This window comes from Lissotriton vulgaris, chromosome 2_1 (assembly GCF_964263255.1).
Source record: "Lissotriton vulgaris chromosome 2_1, aLisVul1.2, whole genome shotgun sequence".
Classification (NCBI taxonomy): Eukaryota; Metazoa; Chordata; class Amphibia; order Caudata; family Salamandridae; genus Lissotriton; species Lissotriton vulgaris.
The window spans coordinates 1977887395-1977901024 of record NC_141687.1 but is presented as its reverse complement, the minus strand read 5'-3'; the positions used below and the strand labels follow the sequence as shown (position 1 = coordinate 1977901024).

General features: G+C 43.1%; 1 protein-coding gene across 1 annotated transcript in view; it reads right to left on the bottom strand.

Moving 5' to 3' along the window:
- Positions 1 to 9555, bottom strand: part of SERINC4 (serine incorporator 4) — a 293672-nt gene extending 284117 nt beyond the window's left edge. Inside the window, exon 1 of the mRNA XM_086958994.1 lies at positions 9376 to 9555. Coding sequence (XP_086815120.1) covers positions 9376 to 9459 — 84 coding nt within the window. The 5' untranslated portion in view covers positions 9460 to 9555. The remainder of the gene's footprint in view (positions 1 to 9375) is intronic.
- Between the last annotated feature and the right edge of the window lie 4075 nt (positions 9556 to 13630).

Genomic DNA, 13630 nt, shown 5'->3' with positions numbered 1-13630 from the left:
TGGCTGCCTGCCATTTGCCACCACCAGACATGTTTCTGGACCCCAGGTAGAGGGTCTCAGCTCTCTGGGTCCAGAAACATAGCCCATCCTGGGCAGAGGTGTTATGCCTCCTCCACCGGGATGGGCTGGGTCCATGAAGGGGAAGTTTCTACGGCTTGCCGCCATTGTAAGCTGTCCCTGCAACTGGCTCCTACCGGTTCTGACCTCCACTTTAGGCAGGAGAATCGATGAGAAAACCAAGTTAGTGGGAGAGGTGTGCCCACCTCTGTCAACCGCACCACTCAGGTGGGGGAGGTGAGGTGAAGCACACATCTCAGTCCCCTTCATCTTGAATATGAGGGGACCCAGCCAATTAGGGAGAGGCTCTCGGCCCTCTCCCATTGGTCCCCATGTGCACAATCCTTTAACGCCCTAAATTTAGTATTTTGGGTCACGCTGGACCTTACCTGCTCTGACTCAAGGAAGAAAAAAGAAGGACTGAAGAGCCATGCTGACCCAGGGAGAAGAGGACACCAAATGCTTTGGCCCGAGCCTTACTGACCTGTCCCGACTCTGAACTGACTACAGTGGAACTCCAGCATGTCCAGCAGTCAGCAGCCCCCGCCCAGAGGACCGGCCCTGCACTCAACTTAAAGACGCTCTCTCCCATGAGCCGTGGATTTGCTCAACAAAGACTCCAAGACCAGAAACCAAATCCAGGTGGCTCTGCAGTTCTGCACCACTCTACATCAAAACCCCCACGGCCCGAGTTCCGGTGACACAACACACAAGGAGGTCTCCCCAGTGATCCTGACCTGAGATCTGCTGATCCCCGACCACCGTCAAGCTTCAAGCCAATGCCTGCAGACTCAATCTGAAGGGACTCCCCGACTGACTGGAGCTGGTAGGGAGAGTCAGATGCCAAAAGACACCCCTGCACCAAAAGTCCTACTGCCTTGTGATGCCTACCGACAGAGTCCAGGCATTCCCCAAGAACCAAACTCACCTCTCTAGTAAATGGTTGCCTTCAGGACGGCTCCCTGCCCAAGCCTGCCGCATCTTTTCCAAAACGGAGATCTCCATTGCGATCCACAGGTTCCCAGACATCTTCTTGGCACTCTGCATCCCGCCTCTCCTGTGCCACTGGTGTTGCAGCTCTTGTGCCAATTGTTAGCCCCTGCAGTGCTGATCCTAACCCTAAGAGCTTTGCTCCCACAGCCAAGTGGCCTGCTCACAAGCAGCCCCTAACCGAAGCCCACTCAGCCGCATTGTCTAACATTGGGTCACTGTACTCTGCTCCCAGCCCCCCCAGTGTCGCTGGTGGTGCTAACTGAGTGCCGCAGACCTTCTGCTGGGATGTAAATAAGCCGCAAACGAGGACTTCAAGGACCAGGAGCCCCTGGGACACACTTACCTGTGCCAGCTTGCCCTGCCCACAAGCACCATATAACACTCGCTGCCCCCACTTCGCGGGAGCCGCTCGTAGCTACGGACCTTCTGCTGGGGTGTAAATCAGCCGCAAACGAGGACTTGAAGGACCAGGAGCCCCTGGGACACACTTACCTGTGCCAGCTTGCTCTGCCCACAAGCGCTATATAACAGCTCACGGCCCCCGCTTTGCGGGAGCCGCTCGTAGCCGCGGACCTTCTGCTGGGGTGTAAATCAGCCGCAAACGAGGACTTCAAGGACCAGGAGCCCCTGGGACACACTTACCTGTGCCAGCTTGCCCTGCCCACAAGCACTATATAACAGCTCACGGCCTCCGCTTCGCGGGAGCCGCTCGTAGCCGCGGACCTTCTGCTGGGGTGTAAATCAGCCGCAAACGAGGACTTCAAGGACCAGGAGCCCCTGGGACACACTTAACTGTGCCAGCTTGCCCCGCCCACAAGCGCCATATAACGGCTCGCGGCCCCTGCTTCGCGGGAGCCGCGGACCTTCTGCTGGGGTGTAAATTAGCTGCAAATGAGGACTTCAAGGACCAGGAGCCCCTGGGACACACTTACCTGTGCCAGCTTGCCCCGCCGACAAGCGCCATATAACGGCTCGCGGCCCCTGCTTCGCGGGAGCCGCTTGTAGCTGCGGACCTTCTGCTGGGGTGTAAATTAGCCGCAAACGAGGACTTGAAGGACCAGGAGCCCCTGGGACACACTTACCTGTGCCAGCTTGCCCCGCCCACAAGCGCCATATAATGGCTGGCGGCTCCCAATTCGCGGGACGCACGCAGGCGTGCACCAGGCGGGGCTGTCTGCGGCCGTCCGAGGCCACCCCTCGAAAACTCAAGTAACAGTAAGCATCCATATAAACTGGACTTTGTATTATATAGCCCATTTAAAATATACCTTGGTCTGTGAACACAATAGTGTGCAGTCTAATGGCGGCGCGTGCTGGAAAAAGGAGAAAGACAGCGGTGGGTGGGAGCGTCACGGGAACACTGGATAATTTTATAACTAGAGCCACTACTGTATTAGAGCGTGAAATAGCCCTAACAGAACGCAGTCTCTCACTAGAACCACTTTATCCTAAACGATCATCACTGGAGGATTAACGTCAGCGGTTACACCAGAGCAATCAAGAAAAAATATCAGTGATAATAATGCGAGAGACAGCGATGGCCACCAGACACTAGAAAAGATTATCTTACCCGTGACAAACAATTGTAGTCCCATTGCTGTAAGAAACGACTCCAGTGAGTTAAGCTCAGTTAACACATCTATTGAAACCACACCACATTTTTCGACGAGATCCAAGACTAAAAATAAAACCAATCCCCAATTTGTAAAACAGCCATTGGTTGCGGGATCAAATGCAAAGAGGAAACAGGGAGGGAAGTCTCAGAAGATAAAGAGTGGGAAATCGAATAATAAGCATAGAACAATTAAAAACGCTGTAACACAGACCTCCATTTCACTAGAAATTGTACCTCCAATGATTCCTAACTCCCTGCCAAAGATAGTGTGGATTTGGTGGAACCCTGTGTGCCCCCCCCCCCACAACCTGCAGAGGACTTTATTGAAAAGATTGAGCATATGCTCAAATCATTAATGTTGCCTCTGCTCGAGAGGATAAAAATTATAGGTGGCTTGCTAGGAAACTTGAACAAGCAACTCTAGCTAACAACGAGATAGTGAGAAAATATGCGGAGTACATTCCTAGGTGAATTTAACTGGGGACTCTGCAAGCATAATAGCCCCACTGTCTACCCCAACCCTGACTAATATACCCCCGCAGCTGACGAATGGAACCAGCCATGACATTATAGTTTTAGAAAATAGGATACCAAGCATACAAGGAGGGGGGAGACAAGGGAATGGGGTAGGGGGGCTGGCAAAGGTATCAAGCGACAATGGGTTGGCCAAAAAAGACGGATGTGTGGTTAAGGGAACACAGGATGCTGTAAAACAAAAGAACATACTTCCACGTATTGATTTACCACCAGAGTCCTTTCCATACACCGTTGTGTTGATGGGGGTCCCTGAGTTGGGTGAGGGTAAATCTGAAAACTATCTCGAATTGAAAAATAAAGTAACCTTCTGGTTGAATAAGTATAGACCTATCCCGACCTACATGCATGGCAAAATCCTGCATGTTCGAAGAATAAGCTGGGTGGGCCATAAACCGAAGGACCAACAAGGGGATTGTGTTATTGTCCATTTCAGGGACAGACGGGTGGTCAGTCACATTTATGGAGGAATTCAGCAAAGAGTAGCGGGTGGGATTCAGACCCTAGATTTAAGACATTTTTATCCGCCTTCCTTATTTGCTCCATTACATTTTTATCCCTTGGGATGGCAAGGAGGAGACAGCAGGGTAGCACATAATAATCAATTTAATATCCCCACTTTGAATCGCTTTGACATTCTTTATGGACTCGAGGGACTTGAGGGAGTGGATTGACTGTGTTTGGGGAATTCTAGCGCCATTAATTTGGAACCTAAACCATTGAGAATGACACCTATGACTGAAACTACTCCTAATAGAGAAAATTCTTCGCAAGTACCTGTATGAGCTGGGGCTATTGATTTTGAAGAGTCGGTTGTACCGAAGGATAGTGGCACCAAAATTAATATCTTGAGTGAAGAGCCTATAAATGTCAATTACAATTTGAGCAGTATTACACAGGTTGACACTAGTTTAAAAAAGGGCAGGTGGTCAATAATGTTCTGGAATATTGTGGGCATAAAAACTAAGTTGTCTAATCAAATTTGGTTGAATCTTGTCAACGAATTTGATATAGTTAGTCTGCAAGAAACTTGGGTTAAGGAGGTAAGGAGGCTATGTGGTTTTAAAAAAAAAATGTCACCAGCAGTAGGTTCAGCTTTTGGCAAAGCCAAAGGGAGGCTATGCACTTATGTATCGAATCTTTTTAATTGTGTGAAAATAGAGTTTTCCATTAATAATGGACATTACCATATGGTCAAGATACATAATAATAAAGTGCAGTGCCTGCTAATTGTAAATGTTTATAACAATGCTTCGGTGGAGGAATTGAACGATATGTTAAAAGGACTGAGTGTAGATCTTAAATATATGTTAGGAGGGGAAACCAAGGAAGTCTTTGCTGTCTGGGGAGGGGATTTTAACTCTTCATTATGTAAAAGAGGGGAACAAGGAGTATGCGGTATATTGTTGAACAAAGAGAGTAGTCTATCTCACTTTGAACATTCTGTATGTGGGGATCTCTTGAATGGGATTATGTTCTCGTGTGATATGTTCTTCGCAAACAAAGCCTGTCAACCCGAGGTTCCTTTTTGCCACACATTTAACGGGAGAGGTGCATTTTCAACAAATGATTTTATTTTAACCTCGGCTACATATAGTGACCAGGTCACACATTTTAACACTTTAGATACCGCACTAAGCGATCACTTCCCTCTAAGTATGGAAATCTTAAATTCTGACTATGAATCTGATAAAGACAGCTTAATAAGACAGGTTGCAGATAATATAGCTCTGAACCAACAAAATGGATATGCACTGAAATGGACCAAAGTGGTCCCAGAAGTTTTCATTCAGAATTTAATTAGGAATTGTGAATTCAGCTTTGACGCTTGTCTGGATGGAAATGCTTCTGACCCAGTAATTATTAAACATTTCTTAATTATATCCTCACACATTAAAACTAACCTATGGGTTGGTAAGAAAAACCCTAAAGATAATGTTGCTAGGTAGTTTGATACTGCCTGCCCTAAGGCTTATTCTAACCTTAAAAATGCCCTAACTGATCCTGTAAGAGACCAGAATTTAATCAAGGAACGGCGAAAGGTTTATAAAAATACGCTGAAACAGAGAAAGGATACCCTGAAAAAGGAGGCATGGGAATCTTTGTGTGAGGCTTCTTTGAGTAGAAACACTGCTGCTTTCTGCAAAGCAGTTAATGCACCCTTCTTTTGGTGAAAAGATTAAGGCTAGAATAGAGATAGCTATCACCGTTAAAGAATGGCTAGAGCATTACGCAGATTTATATAGGGTGGCGATGCCTCTGGATCAGACTCCACCAGTAAACGTGGTGGACGACGAGAATTTAAATAGTAACAGAAAAATGGATCTGTGTATTACTCTGAATGAAGTCATTGTGGGTATAAAAGCTAGCCTGGGAGGTAAGGCCCCTGGCCCCGATGGGGTGCCAGTTGATTTGTATAAAAACAATATAGCCTTATGGGGTCCAATCCTTACGAAACTTTTCAATGATTCTTGCTCGAGTGGATTGTTACCCTCTTTGTTTGAGTCTATCATTGTACCTATATTTAAAAAGTGTGACAGGACAAGTTGTACCTGTTATCGCCCAATATCACTGTTAGCCATTAAGATTTTTGGGCGCGTAATTTTAAATAGATTGCAATTATGGCCTGAAGAACATTCAATAATAAGTGATCTTCAATATGGTTTTAGGAAAGGCCTTGGTACTATTGAACAGAGTCTTAATCTGCACATTCTTTTAGAAAAAATATACCACAGTTAGGGGAAGTCGCATATTTTTAACTTTCGTCGACTTAACGTCGGCATTAGACTGCGTCAGCCATAGTAAGCTTTGGCTTATCTCAGACAAATTGGAAAAATTAGGGAACTTTACATGGGAGCACGGGCCATAGTTAGATTTAGTAGGAATGGAGAATGTACTAAGCCTATTAATATCGCAAGAGGAGTACGGCAAGGGTGCGTACTTGCTCCCTTCCTATTCACAATATACATTAATGATTTGGAAAACATACTACTCCGGGAGTGTAGGGACATGCCTATGATAGCCAAAAGATCGGTCCCTGCACTATATACGCGGATGACGCGGTCTTGATGGCCGGGACACCCTTCGCCATGCAAAGGATGATTACATCTTTTTCCAATTTCATGACCAATTTGGTTATAAGGATTAATTGTACTAAAACGTTTTGTCTGAATTGTGGTCCCGGCGCACAAAACAAGAAGAAAATATTGTACATTAATTCTAAACCTTTGGAATTTATTCCAACTTTCCCATACCTAGGTATATTGTTTGAATAAACTGGCCTATGGAATACAACAATAAAGACACTGAGGCTGTTGTTTTGTAAATCCATAATGCCCCTTACAAATTTTAGCAGAAAATTGGGCAAAAAAACGATTGGGGAACTTTTAATTGTATATAGAGCAACATGTGTTTCAATCGCTACATATGGCGCAGGGATATGGGGGTACGCAAATGTGAAATCATTACAGGTGGCAGAAAATAGTTTTTTGAGATACCTCTTAACAGTTCCAGACAGTGTGTCTACGTATATTTGTCACGCGGAACTGGGCCAATCTTATATAGAGGACGTTATCAAAGTCCAACCAGTACATTGTGGCATAGGGTTTGGACTACAGAGGAGTGTGTTTTTAACCAACTGATATTGAGAGATGCGATGAATTTGGATAACGCCAGTAAAATAAGATGGCTATCATATGTTAAGACGTTTCTTATAGAAATAGGCCAACGAGATTATTTTGATGATCCGTTACTGATGACTCATGTGTCCAGGAGAGAATTAAAAAAACTATGTATGGTACACCTGGAGGATCAAAGAATGAGAATTGAGATGAGGAAAAGTACTATGGTTGCGCACCAATTAATAATGATCACTAGCGATACTCAGCCATATGTTAAATTACCCATGAAAGATTTGAAAGGTTCCCATTGGCTCGTTTTAGATTAAACATTTTATTTAGATTCCTTAGCTTCCCCAAAATGAATGATTGGACAAAGCAGCTTATTAAATGTCTATGTGATGAACCTTTCAATCAATCGGATATGCATATATTGTTATTTTGTAAGTTTTACGTTGTACAGAGGAAAAGATGGATTGTGGCCATATTGAAGATAATGGATGTTAATCAGTGTCGCCCTGCTTTTTTAGCTATCCAGAAACTAGATAACATTTTAACTATTGCTTCTGTCTCTGCCTTTTTAAAAAAGGTTTTCAGAGTACGAAAATCAATTCATGCCACACGGTAATCAGGTATTTTCTTTTAATGTGTAATGATGATTGTGTATATATATTCTTGATGTATTTTTTACATTGTAATTTTTAAGAAATGTACTTTTATGGTTATTATTTTTCACGCAATAACCGTATAAAGTTAGTAATTGAATTGAGTGCATAACTGGACCTTGGGGAACCTTGTTCCTAACCCCAAAAGCCCTACTCAATAGCCGTTTACTTACCTGTAAACCGTTAACACTTTTTTCCAGTAGGAACAAATGTTACGAGTTTTGTTCCTAAAAAATGTCTGTGTTGACCTACTGTTTTGTATGAAAAGAAAGTAACTATGCTTTTACGTAACTTTAACTTAAAAATTGTTGTACTTACCTACAAGTGACAACTTCCAGTGTAATTTCTCGGCATATCACCTCAAGTACTTAAAGTAACAGAAAACATATTCAAGAGTAATCAAAAGTAATCTTACTGTATTTCGAACTATTTTAAAAGTAATACAATCATGCAATCGAGTCCAATACAATCCACAATTGCATTTCTATATACAGCCTGGCATTTGAAAGCATTTCATACTTGTCTGTGTCAAGTCCTGCTTGGTTCTACAAAACAAAATATAAGTATACTTTTTCATGCTTACCTAATTGGTCTGGATTTTGTGTCTGAGTGTGTGATTGAGTGAATACAATAAATGCTTTACGCACCCTTCTGATAAGCCTAACTGGTCGCCTACACTACTAAAAAGAGAGAACTGCTATACTTCTGGGGACTCCCTGGACTCTGTGCACACTATACCCTACTTTGGTATAGTATGTACAGAGCCAGCTTCCTGCAGTGGAACATACATCCATGCATACATTCACAGACATTGCAGGCTCTACAGGCAGTGGAACAAACATCCATGCACTCACTCATTACAGGTTCTAAAGACAGGGAAAGCTGGGCACACAAGCACATACATCACATGCTCTTCCGGCTGTGGTAGAAACACTGCAGTGCACACACTCACAGACATCACAAGCTCTACAGTCAGTGGTATAAATAACCATGTACACACTTGCAGATGTCACAGGCAGATGTGCAATAAGCCATGCACACACCCATCGTTACAGGCAGCAATGTGCTGCTAGAAACGTGGCTGGGACGTTTCAACAGTGCAAGTGAGGAAACAGAAAAGTGTGACTACAGTGGGCAATGTTACTTTCCTACTGAGTTAGTCTCCACTGTGTTGGGGGAGGGCTCCTTTAATCCTGACAGCAGAGGTATATATATATATGCGCTAACTCAGCATCTCTTCTATCTCAAAGTCTGTTAATAATTTCTGGTGTTATACTGAATAAGCAGCTACCTACGTCATTATCATATGAAATCTCTTTATTGATGTAATAACTACACTTTAAGAATTGCTTTATTAATCTTCTTACTTTCTCAAATTTGCTTGAAAATGCACCATTTGCCCACTATTTTTATGCTTGCTTGACAACGACCTCTCATCCCGAAATTTTACGCCTCACCACTTTCTAATGTCACCAACCGCCACTTGTATCTCACTTGTCCACCCAATCTATGATCGTAGCCAACCCTGGCATCAAAGGCAATTCCCTGGAGCAGCACATTAGCCAAGCAATGCTCTCTGTAGTCACTGCAAAGTGGACTGGCCGTAGTTGACCATCACCCCTAGAGGTACCTAAGCACAACCCATTGCTTCTAGAAGATCAGGACTGGCACCATCTCCTTGCACATCACAGCAGATTTCTAAGGTTTTTAAACCTTAAATGTCTCCTTTCAGCTTACTCCATGCATATTCAACTTCCTGATCCCTTCCCCTGTCTGCAGCACTATGTCAGCTCTAGAACATTGAACCTTTGAGCAGAAGAACCATTGAAAACCTATGATATGTGACAAAGGTTCCAGGTCATACCTACTGCAGCTGAAGGGCTAGTGTACTCACATGCTTCTTGATAGCTTCTGACACCTGGGTCGAGAGCAGGAGGCAGCACACGGTGGAGGCCAGGATATGGAAGAGCGTGTACATAAGCCGTGTTCCAGTGGAAGCTTTAATGCCTGGGCAGTAGGAGCAGCACAAGGCGCAGGGTGCAGGGCCGCAGCAGCAGGACACCTGGAAAGCCGTGGATGACAAGGAAATAAACTAAGAATACCAGGAAAGAGACTCAAGTATATGTTTGCATGAAAAGCGACAGTAGGTCTTTTTAAGGGTCCACAAACAGCTGTATTGTGCTTTCCTATTGAAACCTGCGGGATTAGCATGAAAAAGTAATAAGATAACATAACAAAGTTTGAGCTGTAGCATTTATTCAAGATATACTCTTCTCTGAGCTTTCGGGCTTCACTCTGTGATTAAGCGGATTGTGCTGTCAGCGTAAATGACAAAAAAGTAACCTGCACAAATGCATATCTAATTGCAAAAGGAGATCTGTTAGGTTTTGTTATGATATAATGTTATGTTACCAGAAATCGAACAGCCCAGTTCTACTACTTGTATGATCCTGAAGTGCCAGCCTTATTTTGCTTGACCGTCAAGCTAAGCAACAAAACAGTGCAGCCGAAATATAGCCTATTATTAGCACTGTAACTTCATTCGGTTATTACAAACCATTAAAATGCACAAACATAATAAAACAATACAATGAAACAAATACAATTCATCTGGATGAGGCATAATAAAAGCCTTACGGAACTAAAACATCATAAAACCAGAGGTGAAAGAAGAGCACAATATTGGGTTATCACATAGGACAGGTGGTGATACAGCAGCATGGAAGGGCTAAAGAGCAATTACATGAGCAAAAATAAAAAGAGGTGCAACAGTAATACAGCATAAAAGAGATTACATTAAAAAACGTGTCAGTTTATACCATGTACTCTACAGCATATACAGCGACTGGGTCCAGTCCTTTCTTAAAAGTCAACAATGCGGTTTACTGATCTACTAGGCCAAGCTTATGGCATGCCGGAGTGATCCATTTAGAGTCAATCGAGGGGGTAAAAATAATAAAAGCAAGATCAGAACTATATGACACTACCACAAGTGTGAAGCAAAAGCAAAGCCTTTTGTGTGACCTGGTAAGATCTAACTTCAATTAATAGGGTATAACTGATGGTCTTAAATGTGTCGGAAAGGTGAAGGAGGACTATGTAGTGACTTATGCTTGTTATGGGATGTTGTTATCCGAGAACACCTTAGCCTGGGTGTTCTCTACTGAGGTTCTAGGAGAGTCAGTTGATGTTCCTTGACGGAGGCTCCTGCTGCTCTGCTTCAAAGGCCTGGCCTGATGTAGATTAAATAAATTAAATCTACTCATGATGTGAAGAGTCTCCGTTATTTACTACATCGTTTATGGCGGCAGGTGCTGGGCCATCCTCAGGAACCCACGTCATCTTCAGTGTCCAATAATCACCGGAGAGTCGAAAGAAGATCTGCCAGATTATCAAGTTGGCGGTCGGAAAATGAAATAAGTAAGGAGAAGGCATCCAGGAGGTGGACAGCTTAAAAACAGCAGTGGGAGCAGAGCGGCAAAGAAAGAATGTAAGGTCAGTGAACTGGAACGCACAGTACCGACCTGTGTTCTAGCAACGGTAGAAGTGACGCATGTGACGTCAGAGGCGTCTAAAAAACATGCGCATTTGCATACTTGATTTTGCGTTTTATTAATGAAACGCATGGGGCCTTCAGACAAGTTTGTCACAGTGTTTTTCTCTTAGAGAGATTCCAGAGGGATTCCAGAACTAAGCTCCACGTCACAATCAGACAAAAGGAGTGGCAGGAAAAAAAAAGAAGCAAACATTCTTGAACTGTTCAATTCATTGAATGACATAGCTTTATTTATGCACATTGAGCTTGGATATTATCATCATTATTGAAAACGAACAGGTTCAATTTAATGCTATTTAATTTTGATCAAAGTGCACAGACATTCTGCCAACGCATTTGATTCTTTGTGTGCCAAAGATATAATAGAACCTGTAGAATCCTCTTTATGGTAATCCCCTTTAGTGGTTGCACGAGAAAAAAAATTGTGAATTAAGAGTCTGTGTTGATCTCCGTTGTCTTAACAAAGAAATATGGGTGGACTTGCATCCCCTTCCTAACATTAACGAATTGTTGGGTAGTCTCAAGGATGCAAACATTTTCACAAAGTTAGACTTAGCGTCAGCCTATCACCAAGTTGAGCTAGCTCCTGAATCTAGAAGTCTTACTGCACTTGTATCACCTTTTGACACGTTCCAATATGTACGCATGCCTTTTGGGCTTGCCTCAGCGACATCGGTGTTTCAACGCCTTATGTCGAAAATTTTGAAGGGGATTGATGGGTTGTCTGTATTTCAAGATGACATTCTTGTTTTTGCTCCTGATACAGTCACACATGATACTATATTAAAATAAGTACTTTCTAGGTTTCAAACAAATGGTGTTGTCTTACGCAGAGACAAATGTGTTTTCATGGCAAAAGAAGTTGAATACTTGGGACATTTAGTGAGTGAGAAAGGCATTCTTTCTAAAGCAAGTCTAGTGGATTCCATAGTTAAATCCAAGGCACCATCTGATAAAGCCACTCTTAAGTCGTTCCTTGGGTTATGTGAATTTTATTCACGATTCATTCAGGATTTTGCAAGCAAATTAAGACCCCCTGTCTCAAATGTTAATGAAAGGAGTGGTGTTTAAATGGACCAGAGAGTGTCAAGCAGTTTTGATTGGGTATAACAACAATTAGTTCCTCCTATGGTCCTTAAACATTATGATCCATCTCACACTTGTACCCTCAAGGTTGATGCAAGCAATGTTGGTTTGGGAGCTGTTCTTTCTCAAAAGAAAGGAGGAGAAGTTAGGACCATTGGGTTTGCATATAGGGTGCTATCTTCTTCTGAAGTAAAATATTCAGTTATCAAAAAAGAACTGTTGGCATGTTGGTGGGCGGTCATGAAATTCAGGAATTTTATTTGGGGGAGGAGGTTCTGGCTGCAAACGGGCCATAAGCCTTTGGTCTTTATTCATGGTGAAAAGAATGTTAGGAGTTTCCCTCCCAGAATTGAACGCTTGTCATCCGTTTGACTTTTCTGCAGAATATATTCCTGGTTGCAAAACTGGGTGTGCAGATTTTTTGTCTCATTCTTCAGACATTGTGGAAGATGAACCAGTTCTAAAGATGTACACAGTTTCTTGAATTTGCTTGAATCAGTGTTGATACAATTGCGCCATCACAGTAGCCAGATGCCCTTCTAGCATCGGCATTACATTAGGCTGCGGAGGTTTGTTTCCCAACATTAATTTAAGTAGCAGCGGGACATACAAGGGAAGTGACTTGGCCACATTATATCCGTTTCCCCGGCCTGGAAATGCCATCTGAGAATTTTCAATGTTGGGGATCACAGAAGGATCATGGAGGCATCAACGACAAGATAATTCACTGTACAATCAAAGCTCTCAGTGCGGATCAGCCCAGTTCTCAATGGGATGGTTGTTGTGGATTTTACACTAACAGGCACATGCATCATTGTTGGATTTTGCGATTTCTTAATTGCGATTTTTAAGGAATCGCAATTAAGAAATCGCAAAAGCCTATGCATGAAGAAATCGCTGAAAAATTTGCGATTTCGAAACATACCTTAATTGCGACTCGCAAATTGCGAGCCGCAATTAAGGAATGCCTCTCCATTCATTCCTATGGGCTTAGAGGCCCATAGGAATGAATGGGAAGACATTCTCAATTTGCGATTCGCAATTAGCGAATCGCAAATGAGAATGCGATTTCAATGGTGCAGGGGTATCCAAAGGACACCCTGTTGCACCCCTGAAATTAATCTGTGCACATATGCTGTGCACACACATGCCCTAAGGGCATGTGTGTGCACAACATGAAACTTTGAAAAATGCACAAAAGTGCTTTTTTCAAAGTTTTCGCAAATTACCATGAGGCTCAACCTCATGGTAATTTGCTCCCCCTAATTGCGAAATTGCTATTTTTAAAATTTTCATGCATTGCATTTAAGGAATCGCACAATGTGATTCCTTAAATGCAATCGCAATTTGAGAACTCGCAAATATTTGCGAATTCTCAAATTGCGAGGGCCTTCACCCTTGATGCATCCCAAAAGCTGATTTTGCGATCGCAAACGGCCGATTTGTGCGATTCGCAACGTTTGCGATCGCAAAAAGTTTTGATGCATGTGCCTGTAAAACGTTAAAT